Here is a 20,109-nt window from a genome sequence, read left to right on the forward strand (position 1 = left end):
GGCCTTGGCCTATTGTGGCCTCCTTTGCCTGGCAAAGCAATAAAAGCTATTTTTTCCTCCTTTACCCAAAACCCTGTCTCCGAGTTTCTATTTGTCACTAGTGGACAGAGGCCAAGTTTCAGCAACAATAGTAGACATAGCAGTGTGTGTGAGGTGGTATCTTGTAGTTTTGATTTGCATTTCTCTAATGATTTAGCAGCTTGAAGCACTCTTTCGTGTGTTTATTGGACATTTGTATCTATTATTTGGTGAACGGTCTATTAAAAACCTTTGCCCATTTTTGCATTGGGTTGGTTTTGTGTGTGTGTATGTGTGTGTGTAATTGAGTTTTAGGAGTTCTCAATACACTCTAGATATTAATCCTGTATCAGATATATGATGCACTCATCCTGTGAGTTGCCTTTTTACTCTGAGGACATTGTCTTTTGATGCACAAAATGTTGAATTTTCATAAAGTCCAAATTGTCCATTTTTCTTTTGTTTCCCATGCCTTTGGTGTCATATCCACAAAATTATTGCCAAATCCAATGTTGTGAAGCTTTTGCCCTATGTTTTCTTCTAAGAGTTATGCAATTTTAGATCTTACATTTAGGTATTTGATCCATTTTGAGTTAATTTTTGAATGTGGTGTTAGGTAGGGTCCAAATTAATTCTTTTGCATGTGGATATACAGTTTTCCCAGGAATACTTGCTAGAAAGACTGTTCTTTCCTGATTGAATGGTGTTGGCACCTCTGTCAAATATCATTTGATCTTATATATGTAAGGGTTTATTTCTGGGCTCTTTATTCTGCTCCATTGGTTATAGACTTTATATATATATGCTCTAAATATATATAGTAGTCTAAGTAGTAGTCTATTACCTAAAGCATAAAGCTGGTATTCACACTGTTTTGATTACTGTAGTTTTTTATTATTTTTTTTTGTCTTTTTGTCTTTTTAGGGCCGTACTTGCAGCATATGGAGATTCCCAGGCTAGGGGTTGAATCAGAGCTGCAACTGCTAGCCTACACCATAGCCACAGTGGCATCTGAGCCGTGCCTGTGACCTACACCACAGCTCATGGCAATGCTAGATCCTTAACCCACTAAGTGAGGCCAGAGATCAAAATGGCAACCTCATGGTTCCTAGTCAGATTCGTTTCTGCTGCACCACTCCGGGAACTCCTGATTACTGTACTTTTGTAGTAAGTTTTGAAACCAGGAAGTATGAGTCCTTCAGCTTTGTTCTTTTTCAAGGTCTTTTTGGCTGTTCAGGGTTCCTTGAGATTTCAAGTGATTCTAGGATGGCTTTTTCTATTTCTGGAAGAAAAAAAAAAAAGTCATTGGGACTCTGGATAGAGATTGCATTGATCACTTTGGGTAGTTGTGCCATCTTAATAATATTGTCTTACAATTCATGATCATGGGAAGTATTTCAATTTATTTATGTCTTTAATTTCCTTCAGCAGTGTTTTGTAGTTTTTAGTGTACAGGTCTTTCAACAGTTTGGTTAAGGTCATTCCTAAGTATTTTATCATTTTTGTTTCTATTGTAAGGGGAATTGTTTTCATAATTTCCTTTTCAGACTGTTTACTGTTAGTGTATAGCAAATGATTTTTGTCTGTTGTCTTTGTATCATGTGGTTTGTTGAATTCATTTATTATTAGCTCCAACAAGTTTTTGTGCAAACTTTGGGTTTTTAAACATAATTATATGTCATCTATGAACAGAAATAATTTTACTTCTTCCTTTCCAATTTGGAAGCCTTTTATTTCTTTTCCTTGCCTAATTGTTCTGGCTACAACTTCTAGTACTATGTTGAATACAATTGGTGAAAGTAGGCATCCTTGTCTTATTTCTGACCTTAGAGAAAAAGCTTTCAGCTTTTCACCATTAAGTATGTTTGCTGTGACTTTTTCATATATGGCTTCTATTATGTTGAGAAATTTCCTTCTACTCCAAGTTTACTGAGTGATTATTTGTGAAAAGGTGTTGAACTTTTCAAATGCTTTTGCTGCATAAATTGATCATGTGGTTTTTGTCCTTCATTCTGTTAATGTGGTATATTACATTGATTTTTGTTGAACCATCCTTGCGTTGCAGGAATAAATTTCACTTGGTCATGATGTATAATCTCTTTAATATGCCGCTGAATTTGTTTGCTAGGATTTTGTTGAGAATGTTTGCATCAGTGTTTATAAGGGATATTGGCCCAATATTTCTTCTTTTGTAATGTCTTTATCTGACTTTGGTATCAGGGTGGTGCTGGTCTATGGAATGAGGAAGCATTCCTTTCCCTTCAACTGTTTGGATAAGTTTTAGAGGGATAGATAATAGTTCTCTAAATATTTGGTAGACTTTATCAGTGAAGCCGTCAGCTTCAGGTCTTTGCTTTGTTGGGAGATTATTGATTATTGATTCAATCTCCTTACTTGTTATAGGGTTTTTCAGATTTTCTATTTCTTCACAAAATTCTTCCCAAAGGGGATTTTGGCCATAAGTAACACACCAAGAGTTATTTATGTTCTAATTACTATTCAATTGATTAAAGTATCAAGTTTAAATATCTCATACCTCTTAAGCCTAAAGTCTCAACTTAAAATATTGTTATCTATTAATACATACAGTAGTTTTTGTATAACAAGGTCTTGCAGAGTTCCTGCTGGGGCACAGTGGTTAAGAATTTGATTGCAGCGGCTTGGGTTGCTTTGGAGGTGTGGTTTGATCCTGGTCCAGGCAGTGGATTAAAAGATCTTGCATTGCCACAACTGTAGCATTGGTCACAGCTGCAGCTTAGATTCAATTCTTGGTCCAAGAACTTCCACATGCTATGGGTGCAGCCATTAAAAAAAAAAAGAAAGAAAGAAAGAAAGAAAGAAAGAAAGAAAGAAAGAAAGAAAGAAAGAAAGGAAGGAAGGAAGGAAGGAAGGAAGGAAGGAAGAAAGAAAGAAAGAAAGAAAGAAAGAAAGAAAGAAAGAAAGAAAAAGAGGTTTTGTTTCTACTTGTTCTTTGGTTAACTTTCAATTAACCATGGGCTTTACAGATTAAATCTTCCTCTTAATTTTTTCATACCACTTCTGTACTTAATTGATCAAATCCCTTGGACATCTCAAACTATACTTTCAAATTTAATTTAGCTGATTCTCTTAAATACACCAATACCCACCCACTGCCAAGTAGTCTTATTCCCAAGTCAAATCTCATCCTAAACCATTAGGCAACTCCTTTTTTTTTTTTTTTTTTTGGCCATGCCTTCGGCATGTGCCAGCGAGCAAATCTGAACCACAGCAGTGAGCCATGCCGCTGCGGTGACGATGCCAAATACTTAACATGCTGTGCCACAGGGAGCTCCTTAGCAACTCTTATGAATCTAATAAAACAGACCCAGAAATGTAACAGATTTTCTTACCTGTTTTAAACATCTGAAATGAAGTACATATGAAACAATGGAATATAACTCATTATTACAGATAATCTACCTAGCACCAAAGTATCAACTCAGGTAGATTCTTCTTTACATCCTGTAGCCAAAATCCAGCCTTTGCACATCAACACCAATTAAGTCTCAGAGACAGAGTTTGGGGTGAAGCAAAAAGAACACCTTCATTGCTTTGCCGGCAAAGGAGGCCACAGAAGGCTAATGTCCTCAAAACTGTGTCCTCCCTTGAGAGAGAAGGGCAAGGGGTCTTATATGTTTAGCTCAAAAAACAGGGCTGTTGATAAGGACTGGGGTGCTGCCATTTTTCCTCCTGCGTAGATGATTTCAGAGGCATCAAGGCCGACATCAACTTCTGGTCCAGTGACAGCTGCTGGGGTTATTCCCCTTGACCTTCTGTCTTCAGTAAAGATGCTCACAAAGGGAAGGGGGCGTTAGGAAGTGTTTCAGGGGAGAAAAACTACCATGTGCATGATGGGATTGTAAACACAAAAGAAGAAATCTGTGAAAGGTAATCAAGCAAGTAACCATTTATGAGAAGCAGGTTAGTGTGAGTTAGTGAGAGTGCAGCATAAGGGGAATGGCTTTACCTAGTTTTTTAGCTGTACCAGTACCTCCTCATCATTAACTCTTGAGTCACCCTTTTGAAACTTGAGGGGAGGCCTGGGAGGTTAAAGGAAAAATCTTTTTTTTTTGCCTTTTTGCTATTTCTTTGGCCCGCTCCTGTGGCATATGGAGGTTCCCAGGCTAGGGGTCGAATCAGAGCTGTAGCATCCGGCCTACACCAGAGCCACCGCAACACGGGATCTGAGCCGGGTCTGCAACCTATACCACAGCTCACGGCAATGCCGGATCCCCTACCCACTGAGCAAGGCCAGGGATCGAACCCACAACCTCATGGTTCCTAGTCAGATTCGTCAACCACTGCGCCATGACGGGAACTCCAGGAAAAATCTTTTACTTCAAAACAGAGCCCAGGAGCTTGTATGTGCTTTCAATCCCGACACCACAAATGTACCCCTCTTAACCCAGGGGCACAGAACCATTCTCTCAGGCCACTTCACACTGAGCTGCCGTGGGCTGAACTCTTGGTGGGATATGATTGCCCAGGACAGGGGTCCAGAACGATTTCCAGGATGATTCATCCTAAGTTGGTCTTTACTAGGCTGAGTCACTATGGAGATAATTGGACTTCTTAAGCCTGTGTCTTTTTTCTTTTTTTTTTTTTTTTGGTAATAGTAAAATCTCCCATGACTTTTCATCGCTTGAGTACAGCTGATAAGATCCTGCATCCCCCCCAGGATTGCAGTGGATATTTTTATTTTATTTTATTTTTTTTCTTTTTAGAGCTGCACCTGCAACATAGGGAGGTTCCCAGGCTTGGGGTCGAATCGGAACTGCAGCTGCTGGCCTACACCATAGCAGCAGCAATGCTGGATCTGAGCCATGTCTATGAGCTACACCACAGCTCACAGCAATGCTGGATCCTTAACCCACTGAGTGATGCCATATATACTAGTCAGGTTTGTTACCTCTGAGCCACAACGGGAACTCCTACAGTGGATATTTTTGCTGTTTGATTTGTAATGATGAAATTTTGATGTTGACCAAAATTAAATATAATATACACAGTCTGGCTTCTTCCACATACTGTAAACATCATTAAAAACTTGTACATACCTCCCCCCCTTTTTTTATAGCATGCCTCATATGGCTCTGCAGAGAACTATTGCTTTCTTTCCAAGGCCAAAATCATCACAATTTGCCCAGTGGGCACCTCTTTCAACTGGCTCCTTTATCTTCTAAAATTGCCCTGGATCATTTTGAAAGCATACTTTCCGGCAACACATTGGTGTTCCAGGCCCACCTTAATTATCTTTGCTGTAAGATATAGAATCAGATACTTACCAAGGCAACCTGCTTCCTTTTGGGGAATTTTATTTGAGACCAAAATCTAGGAATGTAGGGTACACATTAGATCACCCTACTTGATCCTGAAAGTGGGCAATAGCACAGCAGCCAGTGTAGAGGCAACCCCAGAAAAGATACATTTTTAAAATGTCACGAAGGAGTTCCCATTATGTCTCAGAAGGTTAAGAACCCAGCTAGTATCCGTGAGGATGTGGGTTTGATCCCTGGCCTCACTCAGTGGACTAAGGATCTGGTGTTGCAGCAAGCTGCAGCATAAGTTGCAGATACAGCTTGGATCCTGCATTGCTGTGGCTGTGGTGTACGCCGGCAGCTGCAGCTCTGATTCAGCCCCTAGCCCAGGAACTTCCATATGTTGCAACTGCAGCAGTAAGAGTGGAAAAAAATATCCTGCGATCACATAATTTTATTTTTATTTTTATATACTTATTTTTGACTGCACTCAAAGCATGCAGAAATTCCGGAGTCAGGGATCAAACCTGTGCCAGAGCAGCTACCCAAGCCATAGCAGTGACAACACTGGACCCTTAACCTCCTCAGCCACCAGGGAAATCCAGAATCACAACATTTTAAATTCAACTCCAATTTAACTGACTAATTTAACAAATATTGTTCTACTTTCTACAGAAAAGAAATGCATGGACTTTGAGAAGAGACTTGTGGTTGTCAAGGGGAAGGGGGAGGGAGTGGGATGGACTGGGAATTTGGGGTTAACAGATGCAAACTACTGCCTTTGGAATGGATAAGCAATGCAATCCTGCTATATAGCACTGGGAACTATGCCTGGCTACTTGTGATGGAACATGATAATGTGAGAAAAAAGAATGTATACATGTATGTGTAACTGGGTCAACATGCTGTACAGTAGAAAATTGACAGAACACTGTAAACTAACTATAACAGAAAAAATAAAAAGCATTATAAATGAAAAAAAATCTTGTTCTAATGTAAGATATTTTCTTGTCTTTTCTGAAATACCAATTTCCTTTATTGCCACATTCTTTTACTGACTTTACTGTGCATGCCTGTTATAATACTGACCCACATAGACCAAAGTAGATCCCAGATTCCTTGCCTAGGCTGCCCTGCACAGTCCCCTCTTGCTTCCAAAATCCTATTTTTCCATCATCACTCCTTGGTCCCTCTTGACCTCAGAGGCTGGGACTTCTGGTGATGACCGTGGCGTGAACAGTTTGATTGAGCAATATCAGCTCACTGGGGTATAACTGAAATGACTTTATTTTTCCAATAATTGCTTCCTACTGTGCTCTTCAAACCCTCCAGGTTCCTGTGTACTACAGGCTGCCTTAGGGATGCACAGTCCAGATCTGTAATTTGTCAGTTCATATCAATTCCTGACACAGTATCATTTTGGTTAAGACTCAGTCTCATTGTTGTTTTGAAGCTTCAACCTCGTCTTTCCTCCAAAACAGCCTCTACCATGTCAACCTTCAATGTAGACTAGATGTTCGGCTTCCATGACTTGGGGTGGGGGGTACACTCTTGTCTATTTTCCTAGGGATTTTTCATCTGGTAAGAAGGACAGAAAGAGGATAAAAGATGTTTCGATCCATGACTGCTCATCGCTGGCCCTCCTTCCTGTTGGTCATGATGTGAACAGCTGAGGCTGGCAGTAACCACGTCCTGTCTCTTTCGGTCAGTCTCTCTGCTAATCCTGCCTGATTTCTGGTGGTAGCGGAGGCAAATAGGCAAGGCAAGAGGAGATGAGTCTATTCCTTTTTTTTTTTTTTCTTTTTAGGGCCACACCTGTGGCTATGGGGTTCCCAGGCTAGCTACGCCACAGCTGCAGCAACACCGGATCTGACTAGAGTCTGCAGCCTAAACCACATTTCATGGCAACGCTGGATCCTTAACCCACTGAGCGCAGCCAGGGATCAAACCCGAATCTTTTTGGATGCTAGTTGGGTTCGTTACCATTGAGCCACAACGTGAACTTTAAGAGATTAGTCTCATCTAGTCTCTTAGATGTGGTACATATACACAATGGAATATTAGTCAGCCATTAAAAAGAACGAAATACCAGCATTTTTAGCAAAACGGATGGACCCAGAAATTATCATGCTAAGTGAAGTCAGCCATACAATGAGACACCAACGTCAAATGCTTTCACTGACATGTGGAATCTGAAAAAAGGACAGACTGAACTTCTTTGCAGAACAGATGCTGACTCACAGACACTGAAAAATTTATGGTCTCCAGAGGAGACAATTTGGGGGGTGGGGGGATGTGCTTGGGTTATGGGATGGAAATCCTGTGAATTTAGATTGTTATGATCATTATACAACTACAGATGTGATAAATTCATTTGAGTAATAAAAAAATAAATAAAATAAAATAAAAAGAGGAGATTAGTCTCAGTAGGTACTCTTAACTTAGAATCCAGGGAAAGGTAGGAAACTAATTTAGTTCAAGGTCCAGAGTCATTAGCTGGAAGTTATAGGATAGGCCCTGGACATCCTCTTCAGGCTTGCAGTTCAGAAGCAGCAGCCTGAAGCAGAAGAGAAAGCTTCTGGAAGGCTGGGATGGGAGGATGAGCAGCAGAGCCATTGGTGCCCCAAGGGTGGCCAGTTTGGAGCTCCAGGTGATGGGAACTTTCAGACTAGCCCATCCCTGGGTTCAGCTTCGAGCAAGGTCAACAACTCTACCATCAAGGAGAGTAAGCACATAAAGAAGGTCTCATCTTTCTTTTTTCTTTTTTATTTTTTTGGTCTGCCTCCATGGCATGCAGAAGTTCTTGGGCCAGGGATCGAACCAGCACCACAGCACTGACCACACTGGATCCTTAGTCACTAGGCCACCAGGGAACTCCAAGAAGTGTCCCATCTTTTGTGGGCTTCTGGCTGGTGAGCTATTGAGTTGGACCTGGGAAGGACGTGCATGCTTATGTGCATATGTGTGTGTTCTTGTGTGTGTGTGTGTGTGTGTGTAAGCACTTGCACTGTTGATTAGTGGGGGAGTAAATATTGTCTGTTGATCTTCTATAAAATACTTCAAGCTCTTTCTTCTGCACTGCTTCCTCTTAAGTCTTTTCCCAAAGGCTTTAATAAACTTCCTACAAACAGAGTATCTGAAAAGAAACATCTTTTGAGGAGTTCCCATTGTGGCTCAGCAGTAACGAACCCAACTAGTATCCATGAGGACACAGGTTCAATCCCTGGCCTTGCTCAGTGGGCTAAGGATCTGACATTTCCCTGAGCTTTGGTGTAGGTCACAGACTTGGCTCAGATCTGGCATTGCTATGGTATAGGCCAGCAGCTGCAGCTCCAATTCAGCCCTTAGCCTGGGAACCTCCACATGACGCAGGTGCTGTCCTAAAAAAAAAAAGGAGTTCCTGTCGTGGCTCAGTGGTTAATGAATCTGACTAGCATCCATGAGGATGCAGGTTTGAATCTCTGGCCTCACTCAGTGGGTTAAGGATCCGGTGTTGCCGCGAGCTGTGGTGTAGGTTGTAGATAGGGCTTGGATCTGGCGTTGCTGTGGCTGTGGTGTAGGCCGGCAGCTGTAGCCCCGATTAGACCCCTAGCCTGGGAACTTCCATATGCCTCAGGTGTGGCCCTAAAAAGCAAAAAAAAAAAAAAAAAAAAAAAAAAAAACCTAGGAAAGAAAAAAAGAAGAAAAATAAAAGAAACCTCTTTTGAAGACACCACTATTGGAGAATATGCTACCAGCCCCCTGGGTCCCTGCCTTGGCTAAATCCTGAGGTTGGACTAGGCTCTTAAGTAGTAAGAAACAGACTCCCTTAAACTTCTTCAAGAAAAAGAGGGGTTATTGTGAGGTGGGGCCCTGTCACTGGGGCTGGCTGGGGATGGCACAGCTCAGAGACTGAGGGACTGTCACAGATGAGCAGAAACTAAAGAGATTCGATGACGAAACACCACATGACACCTGAGCAGTGACAGCATGCTGGTCAACAGCATTGTGCCAATTTTAATTTCCTGTTTCTGATCATTGTGTCATAGTAGGTATTATCATTAGGGGAAGCTGGTTACTCTATATTCAAGTGCTCTGTGCTCGTTTTGCAAGTTTTCCTTAAGTCCAAAATTATTTCAAGGAGTTTCCTTGTGGTGCAGTGCGTTAAGGATCCCGAGTTGTCACTGTAGCAGCTCGGGTCACTGCTGTGGCAAAGGTTTAACCCCCGGCCCTGGAAATTCCACATGGCACAGAAATGGCCAAAAATAAAATAAAATAAAATAACTTCAAAATGAAAAAAAAAATTTAATTACTGATGCTTCAGCTCTGGCCTGTGAGTTAAGAACTCCTATTTTTGACTGATTGTTTAATGCTAGGTATACTCTCCGCATTTCCTAATTTAACCCTCACAGCCCCGGGTGAAGTGAGCAGTGCGGAAAGGGAAGTTTGGAGAGATTAAGAAGTCACGTGGTTGATAAGAGAAGGGCCAGGGACGCTAGCAGATAGGCACGCAAGCCTGACCTCCCCACCTCCCTACAGGCCGAGCTGGTGCAGAAGAAAAACAGAGATGAAACACACAGAAGCGAGGCTTGGAGACCCTGGTGAGGAATTTGGACTTTAGCCTGGAGACCAGTGGTTCTCAATCCCGGCTGCAAGTCAGATCCACCGGGAGAGCTTTAAAGATGATTATTGCCTGGGTGCTACCCCAGAAAGTCTGATTCTGATGGGTTGGTGGTTTTTTTTTTTTGTTTTTTGGTTTTTTTGGCCATGCTTTCAGCATGCAGAAGTTCTGGGGCCAGGGATCAAGCCTGCACCATAGCAGCCACCAGAGTTGCAGCAGTGACACTGCTGGATCCTTAACTGGCTGAACCACCAGAGAACTCCTGACTCAGCTTGCTTTTGTTTTGTTTTTGTTTGTTTTTAGGGCCACACCTGCGGCATATGGAAATTCCCAGGCTCAGGGTTGAATTGGAGGTGTAGCTGCTGGCCACAGCCACAGCCAGCCACAGCAGCACAGGATCTGAGCCACATCTGCGACCTACACCACAGCTCACGGCAACGCCGGATCCTTAACCTACTGAGTGAGGCCAGGGATTGAACCCTCATCCTCATGGATTCTAGTTGGGTTCATTACTGCTGAGCCACAATGGGAATTCCTCAGCTGGTTTTTGACACAGCTCTCCAAGTGATTCCGACATGCAGCCAGGTTGAGGGCTCTCTATCAGGGAAGAGCAGTTAAATCATTTCCCAGAAGAAAGCCCGGGCACCGGCCACCCCTTGTTTGAGTCCTCGATAACAACCTGTGTGGTCTGGGTGGTGGTGGGCAGGGGAGCCTTTCCACCCCGCACCCCAGGCTTTGGACCAGAGCACAAGATGAGTCTGACCCTGACCCTGAGATGGACCTGACCAGCCCACCCCAAAGAAAGGCCTTGGTGCCGGACAGAGGAATTCTTACTGGAACATTCTGGCGCTGGGTTCTCTCTCGGTCTCCTGGCTGGTCTTCCTTTTTGAAAGCTTGCTCCCTATGGTGAGTTCTCCATACAGGCCCATAAAGTTTGTTTAAAACATAAAATATCTCATGCTACTTTTCTGCTCAGAACTCTCCAAGGGTTCCTTCCCATCTCACTTACAATGATGTACCCAATCCAAAGCTGTCCCCTGGCCACAAGACCCCATGTGACCTATCTCCTGATGGCGCTCAGCCACCCTTCTGAATTCTGTGCATGTGTGCGCATGCATGTGAGGTGTGTGCATACGTGTGTGGGTGGTGTGTGTGCACACACATACAGTGCACATGGGCCATCCCAGGCTGCAACTGAGCAGGACCCTGTGAGGCTTTCCCAGAGTGGGCCTCCACCCATGTCCTCCGCCTGCCTTTTGTTTATAAAAAAACTTTAGTCAAAGAATCATTTTAGGAGTTCCTGTTGTGGCGCAGTAGTTAACGAATCCAAACTAGGAACCATGAGGTTTCGGGTTTGATCCCTGGCCTTGCTCCGTGGGTTGAGGACCCGGCGTTACCGTGAGCTGTGGCGTAGGTCACAGACTGCAGCTCGGATCTGGCATTGCTGTGGCTGTGGCTGTGGCCAGCAGCTGTAGCTCTGATTTGACCCCTAGCCTGGGAACCTCCATATGCCACGCGTGTGGCCCTAAAAAGCAAAAAAAAAAAAAAAAAAAAAAAAAAAAAAAAAGAAAAAAAAATCAATTTAATCAGAAAAGTGAGAAAATACAGAGAAAAAGGAAAACAGTCAATAAGACAGAATAATAATAGTTTAACCTTTCAACAAAGACCTTTAGTTCTTCCTCAAGGACTAGAGATAATATCCCGAGTCATGTCCCTGGAGCTGTTTTGCTGGTGCTGAAGCTTCCACTGGGCGGAAGAAGTCAACTGTATGCTGCCCGCAAGCACGTAGACCCCCATCGTAGACCCCCATCGGGTCAGAAGCAGGAGGTTGAAGATGCTGACTCCCAATGACCTCATTAGCAACCAATCAGAAGTATGTCCGTGAGCTGACCACGCCCTGCTCCTTGAATATGATAAGACTCCTCACTAACCCCTTCAAGGGGGGCGCAGTCCTTGAGGTACTAGCCTGCAGTGCCTCTCTTTGCCTGGCTCTTACAGCTATTTTTTTCCTTTTCCTCCAACTCTGTCTCCGCGTTTCTATTTGGCATCGGTGTACAGAGGCGGCTGATATTTTGGCAAGAAGGCCACTCCTCTTTCGGCACCTGGAGAACCACTGGGTGGCTGGCAACAGTTGCTTTGTTCCCACAGCTGATGGGCACCCATCAGATGTCAGCCTGCAGGCAGCTCGTGCCAGGGCAGCCAAAGGTGGTCCATCAGGACCAGCCTCATGCTAAGGAAGACTTCCTAGGGTGCTTGGAGCCAACCTGGGAAGGAAAAGGAGCTTGTGGAACCCCTGTGCCGTTGCTATTACAGGTGGGATGGGCGATATCAATTGTGAACTTGGAGGAGGAAAAGTGCTGTGACCTCATTCTCTTCCTTAAGCTGATGAGATAGGATTAAGTCAAGACAGAAAACAGCATCAGTTGTGGGTGGCTCTTGAATGAAGACTGGTGACCTCAGGCAACTCAGGCAGTATCTTGTCTCCAACTGCCCCTCTCACCCAGCACGGCTGACCAGCTGTGAGTTCTGGGTTCCCAAGAACCCTCTAGATTCTGTCCAGGCCCCTGTAGCCATTCTGTCACTCTTTATTGTACTGTATATCCAAAGACTGCTGGGTGTCAAGTAGTGTTATTCAGAAAATAAAAATTGGAGTTCCCATTGCAGCTCAGTGGTAACGAACCTGACTAATATCCATGAGAACTCAGGTTCGATCCCTGGCCTTGCTCAGTGGGTGAAGGATCTGGCATTGCTGTAAGCTGCAGTGTAGGTCACAGATGCAGCTTGGATCCTGAGTTGCTCTCGCTGTAGTGTAGGCCAGCAGCTGTAACTCCAATTCGACCCCTAGCCTGGGAACCTCCATATGCTGTGGGTGTGGCCCTAAAAAGACAAAAAAAGAAAAGAAAAATATAGGATGCCCATGGAGTTCCCTGGTGGCTCAGCAGGTTAAGGATCCAGTGTTGTTATGCCAGGCCTCAGGCATGGCCAAAAAAATATATAGGATGCCCAGATAAATATGAATTTCAATATACAATGAATTATTTTTTATTGTAATATGTCCCAAATAGTACATATACCATTGGAACATACTTGCACTAAAGCATTATTGATGGTGAATCTAAAATTCAGGTTTCACTGGGCTCTACTGTGTCTGGCAACCTTAGTTTTGAGGAGTGGGCCCTGGCCTCCTCCCCAGGGCACCTCCCACATGGACTTGTGCAAAAGAGAGTGATGGAAACTTCCATTTTACATACGGGCTCGGTTTGCCTTTAAGAAATCAATTTCTGGAGTTCCCTGGTGGCCTAGCAGTTAAGGATCTAGTGTTGCTGCTGTGGCTCCAGTTCAATCCCTGGAACTTCTGTATGCCATGGGTGCAGCCCCGCCCCCCCCAAAAAAAACAGACCTAAGTTCACTTGTTTACATCCTACATTGAATGACAACAGGACAATGGTTGTTAACATTTAATTAAAGTGTGTGAAGAACTGCCTGGAACACATTGTAGCAGGGGCCTGTCTGTCCCTAAAGAGTTTTGGTTTCATGATGAAAATAACAAATCCCAGAAAAATGTCAGAGTCAACAAGTTAATGAAGAGGCCTTTCCAAATGGTACATACGGCCTGATATCAGCTATTTAAATGTGTGCATAGAAGAAAGAATGGGGGGAAAAACACATGCAAATATATTTGGATAATTATGGGCTGTTATAAAGCACTGTCACCCGCCTTACCAGCTTGTGCAGGAGAATGAAGTAATTGAACACACAGTCAAAAGGCCTGGTTTTCACGGATTATTCACAGGGACTCCTGGCCCCAGGCAAAGACCTCCTGCCCCAGGTGTTTCTGGGTGTGACCCTCTTCTCTCAAGCCAGTCTGCAAGCTTTGTCACCCCTCAATGTCCCCTCCATTTCCAGTGCCCCTGCACCTGGCCTGTGTCTGCTGATGCACAGGGAACTTGGGGAACCCAGTAGCCTTGATCTCGGAGAGACAGCAGTGGGTGATGGCTTGAAGGAATTGAACCTGGGCAGCCTGGGTGAAAACCAGGAGTCCTAATCACTAGACCAGCTAGAGACTAAGAGCAGAACTGCCTTGGAGTTCCCGTCGTGGCACAGTGGTTAACAAATCCAACTAGGAACCATGAGGTTGTGGGTTCAATCCCTGGCCTTGATCAGTGGGTTAACGATCCGGTGTTGCTGTGAGCTGTGGTGTAGGTCGCCGTCGCGGTTCGGATCCCGTGTTGCTGTGGCTCTGGTGTAGGCCGGTGGCTACAGCTCCGATTAGACCCCTAGCCTGGAAACCTCCATATGCCGAGGGAGTGGCCCAAGAAATGGCAAAAAGACAAAAAAAAAAAAAAAAAAAGCAGAACTGCCTTGATTCTTGTCCCCTGTTGAAAGCAAGAATGTTTCAAGGAGGCAAATGCTGTGAAAAGAGGTATAAAGTTTATTGTGAGAGTCACAGTAGAACATGTGGGAGAGCACACGGAGAAGCAGTCTGTTTCATCTAAGGCAGAAGCAGAGCAGCAACACACACCCAAAGGAGCAAGGGTGTGGGTGTCCCCAGAGTGAGGAGCACCAGAGAGGTGGCTTAAACCACTCAAATGGGGCACATCTTCCCGGTCTTTGTTTCCCTTTGGCCAATTATCTTGTTTTACCTTTTACTCCTGACCAGACCCAGGCCCCTCCCTGATCTGCATGCGCATCTTTTGGCCAAGATGGATTCCAAAGCAAAGCATGGTAGGAAGGTTACCTAGACTTATTATGGTCTGGCACCCCCTCCCATTCTGATGGGGTCGGGGGAATCTCTCTGGACATGTGTTGAGGTCTCCCAACCCTGAGGATGGGGAGTACACAAGCTCTTGGTCTTTTGTCCAGGCCGGGCTCAGCCTCTCTTCCGATGCTGTCATTACCATTGTTTAACAAGTTCACAGAAGACAAGTACCAGTTATTTGCCTTGTGCCTGTTGACATTTCTATCTTGAAGGGTAGACAGGTGGCTGGTTGCAAATGTTTATCCAGTAGCCCATCTATCTCCTGCCTCGGGAAGTGTAAACAAGAGGCCAGTTATAAATGTCTTTCCTGGAGCCCATCTATCTCCTGCCTCATCCTCACCAACACTGCTCTTTCCAGGAGTGGCTACTGAAGCCAGGGTCAAGGCTGCTGCAGGGCCAAAGGGTGGGGCCAGAGCTGGCGGGTGGGGTGGGGGTGGGGTGGGAGCAGCCCCTCCCCAACCCTTCCTGCCTCTGGCCCGAGGCGCACACCTTGCTCTGGAAGTCTTGGCACCACACTAAATCTTGCACCAGGAAGCTCCAACAATGGCCATTATATTAATGACACTTGATTTCTAAAAAGAAAAAAAATTTTTTTTTTTTGGTCTTTTTTAGGGCCGTGCCCTCGGCATATGGAGGTTCCCAGGTTAGGGTCTAACTGGAGCTGCAGCTGCCAGCCACAGCCACAGCCACAACAACACAGAATCCGAGCCCTGTCTGTGACCCACACCACAGCTCATGGCAACGCTGGATCCTTAACCCACTGGGCAAGGCCAGGGATCGAACATGCAACCTCAACATTCCTAGTTGGATTCGTTAACCACTGAGCCATGATGGGAACTCCAAGAAAAATAATTTTAAAATATATACATCATATCTACATTTCATTTTTTTTTTCTGAAGAAACGTTAAGAAGAAACTTTAATTCCTGAAATGGCTGGGACACAAATAGACCTGAAGGGCCACAGTGACCTGCAGAAAGCAAGTGGGAGGAACTGACCTCTTGGGGAATCTTTATTCTAGAATCAGGTATGAGTTGAGAGCTTTGCCCCGAAGATTCTTCATCTCCTCAAGCACCTTTTCCGCTGCCTTCTCCACTGGCTGTGCTTGGTCTTTCATCTCTCTAGATATATTTAAAAAACACAAACCCCACAAGGACACATCAGGGCACCTCATCAAACACTCTGGTCAACTCACCATCAGCATTGCCAGTGATGCCTCGCTAAGGCTGGACAGTTTAAACTACATTCAGCGATCATTTAGTTACCAGTGAAAACACCTGGCTGATAAGTGACTCAAACCAGGCATCGACAGAGAAAAATGTGCAACCTTGAAGTCGAGAGTTGTATTTTATTTGGCGGATAGAACTGAGGACATAATCCCTGGCCACAGCCTCTCAGCTCTGAGGGACTGTTCCGAAGAGGTAAGAAGAGAGCCAGGATATCTAGGAGTTTTTGCAACAAAGACCAGGTAGTGGGGCCATCAAAAGTTTACTAATAATTAAAGAAAACCAGTGTCTCAAGTTAAGGAATTTAGCTCTTTTCTGTGTATGGGAAGATGCAAAAGCCTGGGCTCACTGACATCATGCCTTTGACAGGCACCTCAGGTATCTGGGGCCAGTGTCCTGTGCTTTCTCATCTGAGTCCCTTCAGGGCTCACCATTGGGGTGGGGGAGTCGGGGAGGAGGCCACAGTGGCAAATGATTTGATGGCCAGCATCCTATTTCTACCCTGAGTTCCTTCAGGGCTCACCCTTTTTTTTTGGTCTTTTTTGTCTTTTTAGGGCCACACCCGTGGCATATGGAGGTTCCCAGGCTAGGGCTCGAATTGGAGCTGTTGCTGCTGAGCTACGTCAGAGCCACAGCAGTGTGGGATCCGAGCCGCGTCTGTGACCTACACCACAGCTCACGGCAACGCTGGATCCTTAACCCACGGAGCAAGGCCAGGGACAGAACCCGCAACCTCATGGTTCCTAGTCGGATTCATTTCCGATGCGCCACGACGGGAACTCCTCACCATATATTTGTAATGTGATGACTTGATAGCTGCAACATCCTTTGTTTACTGATACAGCAGGCAACATTTTTCATTCACACTGGTTTCCAATCTCAGCTGCACTGGTGTCTTAGCACAGCCAAGTTACCTAAACTCTCAGTTTCCATTTCCAGGTACACACCCAGTGGTAATTCCCATCTCCCAGGATTGCTGGGAAGGTGAGAAGAGAATTTATTTACTCATGGACATCTTATCATGATGGCTTCTAAATGTTCGGTCAGCATGAGTTGATTCTCCGCGTATGGGAATAAAATTGACACACAATGTCTCTGACTCTGACAATGGCTCCTGAAAAGTGCAAATCAAGAGGAAGGGTTATGCACCTGGGTCACGTAGTGGCTGATGTGAAGCCTAGAAATGTTCCTGGAGTGGCAAGTGGTAAAACTTTCCAAATATCTGGGAGGACGTGATGAGTGTATTTGGTGGAAAGCATAGATGTCTTGAGATTGTGAGCTCAGCTATATATCTGTCTAGATAGAAGACTTCAATACAAAAATTAAGTGCTTCCCCCATGTCAGAGCAGCACTATTTACAATAGCAAAGACATGGAAACAATTTGAATGCCCGTTGACAAATGAATGGATAAAGATGATGTGGAACATATAGACAATGGAATACTACTCAGCCATAAAAAAGAATGAAGTTATGCCATTTGCAGCAACATGGATGGATCTAGAGATTGTCGCATTAAGTGAAGTAAGTCAGACAAAGACAAATACATATGACATCACTTGCATGTGGAATTTAAAATATGGAACAAATGAACTTAATTATGAAACAGAAACAGACTCACAGACATAGAAAACAGACTTGTGGTTGCCAAGAGGGAGAACTGGGAGCTTGGGATTAGCAGATGCAAAATATTATATATAGAATGAATAAACAACAAGGTCTTACTATACAGCACAGGGAACTATATTTAATAGTAAAACATAACGGAAAAGAATATGAAAGAGAATGTATACATTTATGAAATACATATTTGCTATACTTTGCTATACCACAGAAATGAACATAACATTGTAAATCGATTATATCTCAATAAAATAAATTTTAAAAAAGAAAGGAGTTCTGAAACATTTCCTAAAGAGAGTGAAATGAAAAGTTTTGGCAAAAGCCTGAAAGATTTGAAAAAGCAGAACTATCTGAAAATGAAAAATTAAAATGTTCCCTAATGCATATAATTAAAAAAAACTAATTGGCACCACTTATGAGATCAGTCTAAAAATATACAGATTATGTCAGCCCTTCAATATATTAATGACTGAATGATATGATAATCTAAGGAGGGCTGAATGATGTGTCCATGTGTCGGCAACCAAAGCCACTCGCACAGTTTCTTGCACATTTTGCAATATAATTCTCCTTAGTGGGTCTTCAGGGGGGAGGAACACTATCAAGGGAGCAAAGAATCTCTCAGGTTAATGAAAGTCATCGAGGGAGAGCAGGTGATGCTTTGCATCCATGAAAATAAATATTTGCCAGAAACCAAATAGACAGCATTCTACATGGGGACATCAAGTACCACTGATGTGTTATGTCCATCCCGGCCTGTCCAAGCTCTGGTTATGTGTGTGTCTGATAGTGAAGACTCTGCCCACTTCTGGCTGAGGCTGAAGGAAACAAGGAAAAGGCGCAAAGTATGGACAGAGAAGACAAGACTGAGCATCAGGTGATGCTTCAAATGAGCTGAAGAGAGTTTCAGAATCGAATAACTTTCAAAAATTGTCCATGGGACCTACTGTAGAGCACAGGGAAATTTACTCAATATCTTGTAATAACTCATAGTGAAAAAGAATCTGGGAGTTCCCACTGTGGCTCAAAGGGATTGGTGGCATCTCTGCAGTGCCAGGACGTAGGTTCGATCCCAGCCAGGCACAGTGGCTTAAGGATCTGGTGTTGCTGCAGCTGTGGCGGAGGTCGAAACTGTGGTTTGGACCTGATCCCTGGCCTGGGAACTCCATATGCTGCAAGATAGCCAAACAAAACAAAACAAAAAAACTATTTAAAAAAAAGGGAAAAGAATCTGAAGAATAGATATATACAACTGAATCATTTTGCTGTATACCTGAAAGCAACACAACATTGTAAATCAGCTATATTTCAATAACAGTTTAAATAAAAGAAAAAAATCACCTGTGGGTTATCAATCTGTTGGAATACTATGCAGCCAACAAATGGATAATTATACTGACAATTTTGACACATTGTCAAAAAGTAATTTAAACTACCAAATAGGTGAATTCAAAATGCCGTGGATCCATGTGTTGAAAATGTGTGAAATGTATGTATAGTTTGAAAAAAATTGAAAGCTAAGATGGCATGTGGAAAATGTTTAGAGTTCATTGTTGGGTTGTTTTGTTTTGTTGTTGTCTTTTTGTCTTTTTAGGGTCGTGCCCATGGCATATGGAGGTTCCCAGGCTAGGGGTCCAGTCGGAGCTACGGCTGCTGGCCTACATCATAGCCACAGCAACGCCAGATCTGAGCCATGTCTGCGAACAACACCAGAGCTCACAGCAATGCTGGATCCTTAACCCACTGAGCAAGGCCAGGGATTGAACCTTTGTACTAGTCAGATTGTTTCTGCTGAGCCACACCGGGAACTCCCATTGTTGGTTTTTTTTGTTTGCTTGTTTGTTTTAGTAAAGTAGCAGAGCTGAAATACATAATAAAAGAAAAAAGATCTTCTATTTTGGATGAATATATAAAGTAATAATTTCTATTCCATTTAATAATCATCTGAGTAACCAACAGAACTCAATATTAGCTCTGTAGTGAAAATGGAGAAAAACCAGGTTAAATAGCAAATGAGCAAAGAGCTACTGGATGTTACTGTGCTCACCGGGCAAACCATTTTATGTCCAGGAATAATTTTTGAAACTGAGAAAAAAAAGTTTTTATTTAAATCTCTTATTCAACTGTTTGAAAACTGAAGCAAAATGGAAAGTGCATTTATTTGCTGTTTTATGTGCTATGCAGTCTAACATGATATTTCATTGTTAATTAGCTGATCAAAACAGATGCTCACTGAAATTCTAATAAAATCACTATCACAAACAAACCAAAGGATCCCCCTGCTTCTCTCAGATACATAGGCATTCCTTTCAGAAAAGGCAGGGCCTCCTCAAGACACTCCCTAAAAAGAGGACGGAGTTCCCACGGTGTCGAAATGGGGTCGACGTCACCTCTGCAGCGCCAGGACCAAGGTTTGATCCCTGACCCTGCACAGTGTGTTAAAGGATCTGGCAGTTGCTGCAGCTGTGCCATCACAATTGCAGCTTGGATCTAATCCCTAGACCGGGAACTCCATAAGCCTCGGGGTGGCCAAAAAAGAAAAGAAAGGAAAAAAAGAAAAAGAAAAAAAAAAGGACAAACTGAGAAATTTATGACAAATACAGGAAG

General features: G+C 43.6%; 1 protein-coding gene across 3 annotated transcripts in view; it reads right to left on the reverse strand.

Annotated features, from left to right (window-relative positions):
- Window positions 488–20,109, reverse strand: part of CFAP221 (cilia and flagella associated protein 221) — a 100,825-nt gene continuing 81,203 nt past the window's right edge. The window contains exons 24-25 of one of the 3 annotated variants that reach the window (XM_021075445.1): window positions 15,654–15,776; window positions 488–1,300 (exon numbers count right to left, since the gene is read on the reverse strand). In XM_021075445.1, the coding sequence (XP_020931104.1) occupies window positions 15,668–15,776 (109 nt within the window). In that variant the 3' untranslated portion in view covers window positions 488–1,300; window positions 15,654–15,667. Of the gene's footprint in view, window positions 1,301–14,316; window positions 15,229–15,653; window positions 15,777–20,109 lie in introns of those variants that run through there. The other 2 variants (XM_021075447.1, XM_021075446.1) reach the window with 2 other exon arrangements.

The sequence above is a fragment of the Sus scrofa genome, chromosome 15, assembly GCF_000003025.6.
Source record: "Sus scrofa isolate TJ Tabasco breed Duroc chromosome 15, Sscrofa11.1, whole genome shotgun sequence".
NCBI lineage: Eukaryota > Metazoa > Chordata > Mammalia > Artiodactyla > Suidae > Sus > Sus scrofa.